The sequence below is a fragment of the Acomys russatus genome, chromosome 12, assembly GCF_903995435.1.
Source record: "Acomys russatus chromosome 12, mAcoRus1.1, whole genome shotgun sequence".
Classification (NCBI taxonomy): Eukaryota; Metazoa; Chordata; class Mammalia; order Rodentia; family Muridae; genus Acomys; species Acomys russatus.
Genome location: NC_067148.1, coordinates 54,289,662 through 54,302,461, shown reverse-complemented (window position 1 = coordinate 54,302,461; position 12,800 = coordinate 54,289,662). Strand labels below are relative to the sequence as shown.

General features: G+C 49.1%; 1 protein-coding gene across 1 annotated transcript in view; it reads right to left on the bottom strand.

Moving 5' to 3' along the window:
• Positions 1-7,440, bottom strand: part of Ppp4r1 (protein phosphatase 4 regulatory subunit 1) — a 55,610-nt gene extending 48,170 nt beyond the window's left edge. Inside the window, exons 1-2 of the mRNA XM_051154449.1 lie at positions 7,350-7,440; positions 7,125-7,169 (exon numbers count right to left, since the gene is read on the bottom strand). Of these exons, the coding sequence (XP_051010406.1) occupies positions 7,125-7,169; positions 7,350-7,356 (52 nt within the window). The 5' untranslated portion in view covers positions 7,357-7,440. The remainder of the gene's footprint in view (positions 1-7,124; positions 7,170-7,349) is intronic.
• Positions 7,441-12,800: the final 5,360 nt, after the last annotated feature.

The following is a 12,800-nucleotide window of genomic DNA, read 5'->3' as shown; positions in this document are numbered from 1 at the left end:
AAAACCTACCTCACAGGGCCTTCCATGAGGAGACCTGGCGTACTTGACTGCAGTACGTGGGAGGGCAGCTAGCTTCTATACTGATGAACACACACACTTTTAGGTCATTATTCCCTAAATGACACACGCCGACAACTATCTACTAGGCATTATTAGAGATGTAAAGATGACTCACAGCATGCACCCACTACGGCACAGATGCCATCTGGTGAAGGACTCCCTCATACCTAAGCAAGCAGTGTTTGGTATAGGGTTCTGGCCCTGACCCCTGGCTCTGTAAATAAGTGAGTGGAAGATGAGCTACAAGCCCATGCTTTCTCACAGAGCTGCCAGGCAGGACTCAGGCTGTGACTCTCCACTGCTCTCCCTCAGTGAGAAGACATTTTCCTTACAGTCTCATTAACCCAGTTACTCTGTCAGCAAGCCCTTTCCTCATGGGGAGTTTAAATAAAAAATGTGAACAAGCCCAGGTCCAAATTACCGTCAACTCCGAGAAAGTCAAGTGTTAAACAAAGGAGTCATTTCTACCAAGACAAATGGCATATAAGTATAAAAATGATCTACATTGAAACGTGTCTGAGAACACAAAGGTCCAGCTTAGCATGCAGTGTGAGGACCGGTTCACATGGGTGCTGCCTGCTTCCTTTCCCTTCCCTCAGGAGCACACGCCTCAGAAGGGCGTGTGAAACCTAAAGTTGAGTGAAGGGAACATGGTAACTCATCTGCTTTTGTGTATGTTTACATTTTCACCCTAAAATGTTTTTTAAATCAACAAATCATATTGAAAATCTGAGAATAAGCAATTTTAATGTGTGACAAAATCCAACACTTATCCTAGTCTCCAAAAATGTCTCCATGAACTTTCAGCCTGATACCTGGCACCATCCTTGGTGAGCATGATAAACAGCAAAATTCAAACGCCTCCTCTTCCAAATATGCTGGAGGACAACGACAACACAGAGCAGAGTTGATACTGAAACACAGGTGGAAACCACATGTCTGAAAAAGGACCTATATCTGTAACATATAACGACTCCTCAAAGCCTAGTAAGAAAATCCAGCAAAAAGATGGGCAAAAGATGTGAGCGGACAAAGGCGGCAGCTTACAAACAAGAAAGTACAGGACTTGATGGAGACAGTCAAGACCTGAGTCCCGGGCGTGGCAGCTCAAGAAGACCCAGGGCTCTCTTCCTACGCACAGAACACTTAAGCCTCCTATGCCTCCTATGCGGCCTGATAAATGCTGAGCACCAAGCTGCTCCGTAACTGCAGGGAGCAAAGGAGCTAACAACAGGATGAATTTGGAGGTGCGCCTAAGGTGACCCCACTCATCGACTGCCCACCTTTACAGTCTTCACATACACGCTTTACATCTCCAAGGCCGAATCCCTAAAAGTATGCCACAAACTCTTGTACTTAACATGTTGAATTAGAATTATTCTTAGACACAAGACAAAAGAAAATTTTAGGGAATCGCAAAAATGATTTACCAAAGAATGAGAAAAATATTTTTACTTCAAAATACAAGATAGATTATTAAGATACAACAGTTGAATAAGCAAATATAAATTCAATGCTTTGAAAAGAGGCAAAAGGGCTGGAAAGATGGCTCAGTGGGTAAGAGAACTGGCTGCTCTTCCAGAGGTCCTGAGGCTCCCAGCAACCACATGGTGCCTCACAACCATCTATAATGAGATCTAATGCCCTCTTCTGGCGTGCAGGTGAACATGGAGGCAGAGTACTGTATACATAATAAATAAATAAATAAATCTTAAAAAAAAAAAGAGAGAGAGACTAAAGGACCAAAATGAATGGGCAACCAAACAAATACGGCAGGCTTCAGAATTTTACTTTAAAAGGCCTATTTGTCTTTCATTGGAAATAACAAAAAATTTAGTTCTCTGTGGGTATAGGGGGGCATACAACTATAACCCTAAGCACAGGATAGGACTCCTCTTCTGTTTTTTGTTTGCTTTTTTTCGAGACAGGGTTTCTCTGTGACAGGGTTCCTCTGTGTCCTGGACTCACTTTGTAGACCAGGCTGGCCTCGAACTCACAGCGATCCGCCTGCCTCGCCTCCCAAGTGCTAGGATTAAAGGCTAGCCTGGTCTACAAAGTGAGTCCAGGACAGTCAAGGCTACACAGAGAAACCCTGTCTCAAAAAACAAGCAAGCAAACAAACAAACAAACAAAAGGAAATATTTAAAGGTGTGTGCCACCATGCCCGGCAAGAAGAAGTATTTTCAAAAGGACAGTTGACACAGAGAAACTGTCTCCAAAACCCAAAATAAATAAGTAAATAAATAAAAATAAGCCAGGCATGGTGCCGCATGCCTTTAATCCCAGCACTCAGGAAGCAAAGGCAGGCAGATCTCTGTGAGTTCGAGGCCAGCCTGGTCTACAAAGTGAGTCCAGGACAGCCAAGACTACACAGAGGAAACCCTGTCTTGAAAAACTAGAAAAAGAAAAATCTGAGGAATGGCACAATGCGCACCCAGCTCCAAAAGCTCAGCATCATGTTTTGTCACTGTTAAAACAGGAGTGATCACCCCAGCATCCTAGACTAACCGTCAAAAGAGCTTCAGGCATGGCGTCCGGCAAACTGCCTACATAGCTATTTAGTGCTACAAAATCTAACTCACAGTATTTACTTTATGTGCATATGAGTTTTGTGCACGTATGTCTGTACACTACCCCTAACTCATAGTATTTACTTTATGTGCATGTGTGTTTTGCTCGCACGTATGTCTGCATACTACCCTGCCTGGTGGCCATGGAGCCCTGAAGGGTTTAGATTCCCTGGAACTGGAGTTACAACAGGTTGTGAGTCACCAAGTGGGTGCTGGGAATTAAACCTGGGTCCTCTGGAAGAGCAGGATGCTGTTAACTGGCTAAAATTCCACATGCACTTAGGCAGCTCCAGGAGTATGGATGGATGGATGGACCTCAGCATCAGAGGACCACAGCACGGCAGGAGGAATGGCTGTCTCTGAGCTACTGAAAACCACCAAGCTTAACCACTCTAATAAGTTTACATTTACTCCAACTCCCACGGTGCATTTCTATGCACATTAACAATTTTTACTGTATGTGTAAGTCCTAGCTCAGCCATTCCAGAAACTCAGCAACTTCGAATTGTACCTTTGGAAAACTTACCATAAAATGCTGAAGCAATTTTCTAAAAATCTATTATTTATGAATTAATTCCATTATTCTTGATAATCATAAACATTAAAGAGGGTTTTTACTGACATCTGCTGAGACATCTGATCAAATGGAGTCACTAGTTTGCCTTCACTTTGATTTTTGTTTTGTTTTGTTTTTCTGAGACAGAGTTTCTCTATATATCCTTGGCTGTCCTGGACTCACTTTGTAGACCAGGCTGGCTTCAAACTCAGTGATCCACATGCCTCTGCCTCTCAAGTGCTGGGATTAAAGGCATGCACCACCACCGCTCGGCATTTCACTTTGAAATTTAAAATGTTTTGCATAGTACTGAAATTTTTCTTTTTTTATTTGTTTGTTTTCCAAGACAGGGTTTCACTGTATAGCCTTTGCTTTCATGGACTCCCTTTGTAGACCAGGCTGGCCTGGAACTCATAGCAATCTGCCTGCCTCTGCCTCCAAGCATAAAAATGTTTTATTGTATTATTTTTCTAAAATACTTTCTAATAATGACTTTGTGAATTCTTCATATACAATACAATATATACATCTTTTAGTTATTATGGCTGAAAACATTTTCTCCAAAGATACCAGCCTAATCCATCTTTTTTTAAAAAAGATTTATTTATTTATTATATACAGTGTTCTGTCTGCATGTACACCTGCAGGCCAGAAGAGGGCACCAGATTACATTATAGATGGTTGTGAGCCACCATGTGATTGCTGGCAATTGAACTCAGGACCCCTGGAAGAGCAGACGGTGCTCTTAACCTCTGAGCCATCTCTCCAGCCCTCTAATCCATCTTTAATCAGCTCTTTCTCCCACTCTAAAGTTCTCTACAGACTTCGGGACTTGAAACCAATTATAAAACCACATAATACCCTCTTCAAGATCTGGCTCCTCCCGGTTTCCCCCTCTGTCTCCATGGGTGCAGAGGATTATCCTCCATTCCAACATAGCCTAGGCCACGTGTCTAGGAAAAACAACCAAGATTCTGGGGCCTGACCAGAAAAATAATTTTCTCCCTATCACAACGGCACCAACAAGGTGCAGGGAGGGCTCACTCTGGTGGCTGCCCTCCATAAAATAGAAATTCACACTTGCAAGCTGCTAAATTCAGTTGTAAGGGCAGGCAGTCAAGAGTTCAATAGTCAGGCTTCTCTACTGTGCGGTTCTCAACCCGTGGGTCATGATCTCTCTGAGGCTGGACTGCCCTTTCACAGACCATCACACAGCACACACATTGCATCTGTAATATAAATACAGAAATTTACATTGCATTTCATAACAGCAGCAAAACTGAAGTTATGAAGTAGCAGTGAAAATAGTTTTATGGTTGGGTCACTGCATCAGGAAGGGGAAGGGTGAGAGGCTCTTGGACGTGGACGGCTTTTCACCTCCCTACCAAGCACCACGCTCTCGTGTGCACACTATGGAAGACTCTGCCCTCATTTTTGTCTCTTCGCAAGAGATCAGAGTGGTCAGATAGACTCTGCTCCAAACACTCTGGGTAACGGCATTAACTAACTGTTAAACTTTAGCAACTGAGAAAACCCAGCAATTACTCTAAGGACGTCTTTAATTAAATTATAGCTAATAAACTATCTGTGCCTTCAATGTTTTATCTTAAACTCAACAGAAAAGGAAACCTTCAAGGTAAACTGCACACACTTCTAAGTGCAGTCTCCACAGTGTCAGCACTACCACTCCTTTTCTGCTTTTTGATGGCCGCCCGTTGCTCATGCCGCAAGGTGGTACTGTTCTGGGTGTCACACACGCTGACCCGGGTTACGCTAAGAAGGATGATGGAACGTAGGGAATTTTAAAAATATCTGTTTTAATGACAAGACAGAGCTAAGCAAGCTACCTTCGATGATCCAAAGTCCCCTGCCAAATCAACAACAAGGCAGCTTTGCCTGGTGCCTTCCTGATGGCACCCTGTAGAGCCACATATAAACTGTGCCCATCTTTACAGCTACCTTGCAGACCCAACAGACCCCTGGCTTACTGCTCAGTACCTTCCTTCCAGACTGTGCTCCCCAACAGCCAAAGAGAAACTGCACTACACCTTCTTTAGGGGTGCACAGTGACAAATAAATACTAAGATGTTTCTGCCGTACTTTATAAGAACAAGAAGCCCCTGCCTCAAAATAACAATCAGGTCCGTCTCTCCAATCCTAACCTGGAAAGAGATCTAAAAATCAATAGGTGCTTTGATTAATATCTTAAGCACACCACTAGGCCAATAAGTGACCTAAGGGGGGAAGAAACTGAACAAAGCAGCAGTCTTTTACTGTGTGTTCTGCTCCCCAAGCAGACTTAGCAACAGTAAGTCTGATATGAGCACCTGCTTCCAAATACTCTTTAGAGAAGCCTTCTGAGCTGGTTAGTGTTGTGTCGAGTAGACTCACCGGAGAGGAGGAAACCTCCTTGTCTGGTGGTAGCCAAGCCTGATGTGGGACGGCCTGGCCCCTAGGTCCTGGGTGCTTTAAGGAAGCATGCTGAGCCAGCTAGGCACCCCTCCACGGCCTCTGCATCAGCTCCTGAATCCAGGATCCTGTCCAGACTGCCTTGATGATAACTAAGGAAAATAAGCCGTGCCTCCTCAAGCGGCTTTTTGGTCATGGAGTTTCCCCGCAGTATCAGCAACCCTGACTAAGGCACTTTCTCAACAGTACGCCTCGTCCCTTTGCTCAGAACAAGAGTTTAAGTGGGGTAAAGAAAATCACTTCAGGCCGGGCGTGGTGGCGCACGCCTTTAATCCCAGCACTCGGGAGGCAGAGGCAGGCGGATCGCTGTGAGTTCGAAGCCAGCCTGGTCTACAAAGTGAGTCCAGGACAGCCAAGGGTACACAGAGAAACCCTGTCTCAAAAAACCAAAAAAAAAAAAAAAAAAAAGAAAAGAAAATCACTTCAGACAACGCTAAGGATTATCTGCACAGTACTGGAGGAGCAATTACCACCATGGCACCTCTGGATTACCTGGGCAGGCTTTCCTCCAGCCCTGCAGCACTTGTACCACGGTAATCAGCGCAACTATGCATATTTCTTGGTCCCCTTAAGTCTCCCATGATCTACCCTTAATATATTTTTGTGCATTCTTTATTCCTAAAACACTCTTCAAAATCTAGTGATTTAATTTTTCATCAGTCACGGTATCTGGGAACGTTAACATGAATAGAAACCATTTCTACTTAGGTGCACTTCGTAACTTCTTCCCATACAAACTTAGCTAATTCATCCTAGTCTTTTCTGTCTCCAACTCACACCGTTTCATAAAGCTTAGAAAAACACATTCCAAATGAAAGATACCTAAGTAATTCATTTCCTTCATCACATGGAAACAAGGTTCAAAGTTGAGCAGTTTGTTTGTTTTTAATGTACAAAAGAACCAACTCTTTAAAAACTTTAGTATCTCAACGGAAACCTGTAATTTTTAGCACTTAAGTATGAGAACCAGCTTTGAACATTCCCAATTTAAAAAAAAAAATTTTTTTTTGCTCTCTGAACCTAGTCGCTGCAGCCTGCCCAGGCCACACCTTCTAACCTCCCCGAAATTCACAAATCAAATGTGTTAGTGGTGGTGGTGGGGAGCTCAAGTCAAACACAGGGTCGGTCTGTCCTCCGCACACTCGGGCGAGGGAACCCCAAGAGGGCGGGCCGGCGCACCACACCGCGCCGCCGCCGCTCAGCCCCGGCGCGCTGCGGAAACACCTCCCGGGCGCCCGCCGCCTCCTTCCTCAGGGCGACCGTGCGGAAGACACTCAGGAAAAACACACCCATGTCCCCTCTCCGGCCTCCGCCCCGCCGGCTTCTGCTTCCCCCAACAGCCGCCCCGCGGCCCGAGCCTGCGGGCGGCGGCCGAAGTCGGGCCACGCGGGCGTCCCCGGCGCGGCGGGGTCCCGAGTCCGCCCGCTCGCCCGCCGCCCTCCCGGGCTGCCGGGCCGCCCGCCACTCACGTCCGTCCGCGTCCTCCGGCAGGTCCTCCTGGAGCAGCGAGAGGTCTGCGCCGGGGGAGAGAAGAAAGGCCGGGTCAGCGTCCTGGGCCGGCGCCGCGCCCCAGCCGCCCGCCGCCCGCTCGGCGGCGCCTCCCCGCGCCGGCCTCTCCCGGGCGCTGCCGAGCGCGGGGAGCCGCCGCCGCCGCCGCCGCCGCCGTCGCCGCCCGGGGAACTGAGGCCACGTACCCGCCATCTTGTGCTCGCCCCCGCCTCCTCGTCTCCCGGGATCCCGCTCCGCGAGCCGCGCGAGCCGGGAGCCGGTGGGCGCGCGCGGGCCGGCGGGGGCGCGCGCGGGGCGGGCCGAGGCCCGGGCCTGCGGCGGCGGCGGCGGCGGCGGCTGCGGCGGGGGCTCCCGTACGCCCGCCCCGCGCGCCGCCCGCCTCCCGCGCCCGGCCGGCCCGGCCCCGAGGCGCGCTCCCACCCGCGGCTAGAGGCGCCCTGGCGCCGAGCGTGCGGAGCGCGGCGCGAGCTGCCCGCCGGGGACCTGCGGCGTGTGCCCGAGCCCGGCGGGCGGGGTGCCCGCGGCCCGCGGCTCTGTTGGGTCACCGGCCTCGCCCACCGCCGCCCGCCGCCGCCGCCGCCCGCTCCGCCGCGCGCCGCTCGTCGCCCGCGCCCCTCCCAGACCTGCTCGTGCGTCGCTCGCCGGCGGTCCACGGCCGAGGCTCCCGCCTCCCGAGTGGTGGAAGCGCCGCCTCCGCCCGCGCGCCCAGGCCTCGCGAGTGACTGAACAAAGCCCCGGGCCGCGGACGGACGGCAGTTGAGTGACAAAAGTTCCGCCGGCGCCGCCGGACGGCCTCCCCGTGCGGCACGTTAAAGCCGCGGCACCGGCTGGCGAGCCCGCGCGCCCGAGCCGACCCTGAGCCGCCGCGGGCGCGCGGCCCAGGCCGAGCCCCGTCCTCCCGGCGGATCGTAGCCTTGTGACCGCGGGGAGGCTCGACGAGGATACCTGCCCCCTCCGCCTCTCGGGGGAATGGCAGACTATCAGGACGCCAGCGCTGGGCTCGCTCGCTCGGAGTCTGGTGGCCCGGCCCCTGCGATGAGCGATTTTTTATTTTTGGTAAATTGGCAGCGCCTATCTAACGCGAACTCTTATCGCGGATCTTACTGTTCCCTTTGTTTGAAGAGTTAAGTGCTTCTCTGAGGTTCCCAAGTACAGAGTAGGACGAAATCCAGCTTTTCCTGACTCCAGGTCGTTGTCCTATTTTGGAGAGTCTCAAGTCTAAATCCAACACCAGCAAGGAGGTCTCCAAAATGGTATTCCCACGAAGCGGGACAACAAAACACTGACTTTCGTACTTGATTCCAGTTTGCGAATCTGATACGGAAAAGGAGAAATGTAAATGTTCACTTTGTTCCTTTCTGTGCTGTAGCCCTAACTAAAAATGTGCCTTTTAAAACATGGGGGAATCAGACCAAAAGTAGTCAGATCCTCGGGAAAGCGTAAGTCTGCTTAAGGAATGAGTTAAAGTCCCACATGCAATTCTTTTTTTTTTTTTTTTGTGGTTTTGGGGTTTGTTAGTTTGTTTTTCTTTAGGGTCCTGGACTCGCTTTGTAGACCAGGCTGGCCTCGAACTCACAGTGATCCGCCTGCCTCTGTCTCCCGAGTGCTAGGATTAAAGGTGGCACGCCACAACGCCCAGCTCACATGCAATTCTTTCCTTGCAAAATTTACTTTCATGAGGCGGGCGGTGGTGGCGCACGCCTTTAATCCCAGCACTCGGGAGGCAGAGGCAGGTGGATCGCTGTGAGTTGGAGGCCAGCCTGGTCTGCAAAGCGAGTCCAGGGCGGCCAAGGCTACACAGACCCTGTCTCGAAAAACTAAAAACAAGACAAAATAAAAAATTTACTTTCGTGAATTCAAATGACAAGGACTTAGGAACCAGACACCTCAGGTGTCTTCCAGACATTTTCATTTCTTGTTTTGTTTTTGTTCGTTTGTTTGTTGTTTGGGTTTTGTTTTTTTTTTTTGTTTTTTTTTTTTTTTTTTTGTTTTTTTTTTTTTGAGACAGTTTCTGTATTATTAGCTGTGGCTGTCTTGGACTCGCTTTCTAGACCAGGCTGGCATTGAACTTACAGCGGTCCACCTGCCTCTGCCTCTGAGTGCTGGGACTAAAGGCCTGAACCACCATGCTGGCCACTCGCCAGTTTTTAAAGAATTAAAGGAAACTTTTTTTTTTTTCTCCCACTAGTAAAGACTTGGTCAGTTACTCTGAATCATCTCCCATGGCTCAGGGGACTCAGAACAGCTCCTAGTTCTGAGACCTGCTGTGAAAACGAAGCTGTGGTCTCCTAGCCAGTAGTGTTGTTTGAGCGTCCCTCATACAGTGGGCGAAGGCCCTGCTTGAGGACAACTCTAGACCAGCCACAGACAGGAGGAGTCCCTCAAAATGTTTGAGATCACAGATGATTATGAGCCTGTGTATTTATCCCCAGAGTCACTGAAAGGGGACCTGGTGCTTCATTCATACTGAGTTACATGCAGAGGCTTTTGTGATGGAGATGAACTTTGAGAGGCGTCTTTGATGATCCGGCTCCACCTGGAGGGCTGAGTGAGAGGCAGCTGGTGTGAGGAGGGCATTGCAAGGTCTGCTGGGAGCCTAGATGCCATTCTCTAGGTGGTATTGCTGTCAGTCAGTCTAGGGCTCTTTTGCTTAATTTGAACCAGAAACTATCCAGATGCGAGCAGTGCCAACCAAGCCAAGGGCTCCTGGAGTGGAAGGGTGCTACGCTGTGTTTATAGTCTAGTCGGTGTTCCTATAGTGGTGCCATGTGGCTGTTGTACACACAGTACAGGACCACACACACACACACACACACACACACACACACACACACAAAACTCGCCTTGTCTTTGCTCTCAGCGTTGAGGTTAATGCTTAGTGCGATGTGTTTATGTGTCTTTAGGTTCACCTGGGCTTGCTGTGCATAAGGAGGGCAGATGGCTCACAGCTACCCAAGGATGTCATGTAGCGTCATCAAGCAACATGTGGTGATTGAGGAAGATGCTCCAAGCTTGCTAGGCCTGGTCATCTGTGACTGCATCCTGTGAAAACAGCTCCTGTCAGGGAAGAAGCCTTTGGAGGGCTTTCCAGAGACCTTTGAAGCAGCCCAAAAGTGGAAGTCATTTTTAGTACACAAATTTGTTTTTGTTTGTTGTTGTTGTTGTTGTTTTTTTTCAAGACAGGGTCTCTCTGTGTAGCCTTGGCTATCCTAGACTCGCTTTGTAGACCAGGCTGGCCTTGAACTCACAGTGATCTGTTTGCCTCTGCCTCCCGTGTGCTGGGATTATAGGCATGTACACACACACACACACACCCGGCCAGTACAGAGACTTTTACCTGTGGCTTTGTTGCAGGAAGTGTGTCACTAGAGGCCTGGCTCCGAGGGCTCAGAAGCTCAGGCCTGGCCAGTGTGGCACTGTCACTTCTTTCCTGCTGCCCGTGGATGTAGAACTCTGAGCTCCCTCTCCAGGGCCATGTCTGCTTACGTGCCACCATGTCTCCTGCCTTGAAGGTAATAGACTAGATATCTGAACCTGTAATCCAGTCCCAATTAAATGTTTTCATTTATAGCCGGGCGTGGTGGCACACGCCTTTAATCCCAGCACTCAGGAGGCAGAGGCAGGCGGATCACTGTGAGTTCGAGGCCAGCCTGGTCCACAAAGTGAGTCCAGGACGGCCAAGGCTACACAGAGAAACCCTGTCTCGAAAAACAAAAAACAAAACAAAACAAAAAATGTTTTCATTTATAAGACTTGCCATAGTCAGGCTGGATGGTGATGGTGCACGCCTTGAGTCCCAGCAGTCACGAAGGCAGAGGCATGTGGATCTCTGTGAGTTCAAGGCCAGCTTGGTCTACAGAGTTCCAGGACAGCCAAGTTTACACAGAGAAACCCTGTCTCGAAAAACGAAACAAAAAACAAAAACAAAAAAAAGAAAAATCAAAAACAACAATAACAACAAAAAACACCAGAGAGAAAGAGTTGTAGTGGTCATGGTGTCTCTTCACAGCAATAAACCCCATAACACCACAACTAAGTTTTTTTTTTTTAATTCACACTCATATTAGAACTTTCTCAAGTTTGTAGGATTCAGACTGAGTACATGATTTGCATATAATTTGCCTGTGTTCCCCAAAGCTTCCTATGTTAGGAGACTTGGTTTGGGTGTGGTGATGCTTGAAGACTGTGGAATTTAAGAGGTAGGGCCTAATGGGGAGTTCTGCAAGATGCCTTACAAAGGGATGAAGGCCTCTCTCTTGGGACCCCAGGGCACTCACTCACTCTCTTCCTGTCCCTCCAGTGAGTTCCTGTGTGACTGAGCCTGACCCTTGAGATGCCCTTTGGCTTTTTGCACTGAGAGCTGTTGTTCTCACAAGCACTGTTGCCAACCCTCACAAGGTGCCCTACAGGGATGGTCGGGTTGGAGCCTGAGCCATCCATTTGAACTTTCAGCTATTTTGTTTTGGTTTGTGAGACAGGGTCTCTCTGTGTAGCCCTGGCTGCCCTGGAACCCATTCTGTAGACCAGGCTGACCTTGAACTCAGACATCTGCCTGCCTCTGCCTCCCGAGGGCAGGGATTAAAGGCGTGCACTGCCACCACCACCACCCAGCTGGACTTTTCAGCTTTTCAAACTTGGAGCTAAACAGATTTCCTCTTACAAGGTGTGGCTACCTCAGTGACAAAACACTGACTAATGTCCTGAACTAATTAATATCTCTCTGCAGTAGAGTAAGCAGAAAACAAGGGAGAAAATTGTGCCCTTAAAAGCTCAAAGCTCCTTAGCACCTGCCATTCCTAAAGCTGTTTAGCTGCAGTCATCTGTCTTCCTTCCGGCCACAGCTTTACACTCATCCATGGCTCGATTGCAGGCATCTGGTTTTTATGAGGCCAGAGTCTCCAGGAGGAGTTAGTTCTGAGTGAGGCAGAGAGCAAACCCTTCAACATGTCCGGTTGACAGACTTGTATTGTCACAGAAGGCAGAGAGTAAGGTGTAGTGGCACATGCCTGTCATTCCAGTACCAGACAAGCCAAGGCAAGACAAGAGTTCAAGATCAGCCTCAAGTGCACCGTGAGTTCGAGGCCACCCTGGGCCCTACTCAAGATTCTGTCTCCAAACAAACACCCGCCACAGCAACAACAAATCCCAGAATCTCCCCTACCCCAAAAAACTCGACTACAGTGACTTAGGAGTGAAGTAGTTTTTAGTGGGTCCAGGAGCTGAGAGAACAAGCAGGTTGGAGTGGTTGTCAGTGAGGCAGAGCTTGGGCAAGAGACCTTCTAGGGAAGTCTAGAAACCGCGCATGCGTCTCAGACACTCAGACTAATGGAGAAAAGGGCAGAATGAGGAGTGTGGAAAAGACGAAGGGAATAGGAGGGCATTTTGTCCACGAGCACCCTCCTGGGCATAGTCCATTCTTCACAGGTACTGAAGTCTCATGACTCACCCTCATGCTGCAGGAAGTAATAAAAAGAAAATGTATCTAGGCTTTACAAGGGGCACACTTCAATACGGAGGCTCACATCCTTCTTGTTATGGCCAGAGATGCCTGGCCAAGGTGTCTGTGTACACCCGTTCTTCTCAGCTAAGCAGACCTGAACATAGAGCAAGTATTGTGCCCCGGCTGGGCAGTGCAG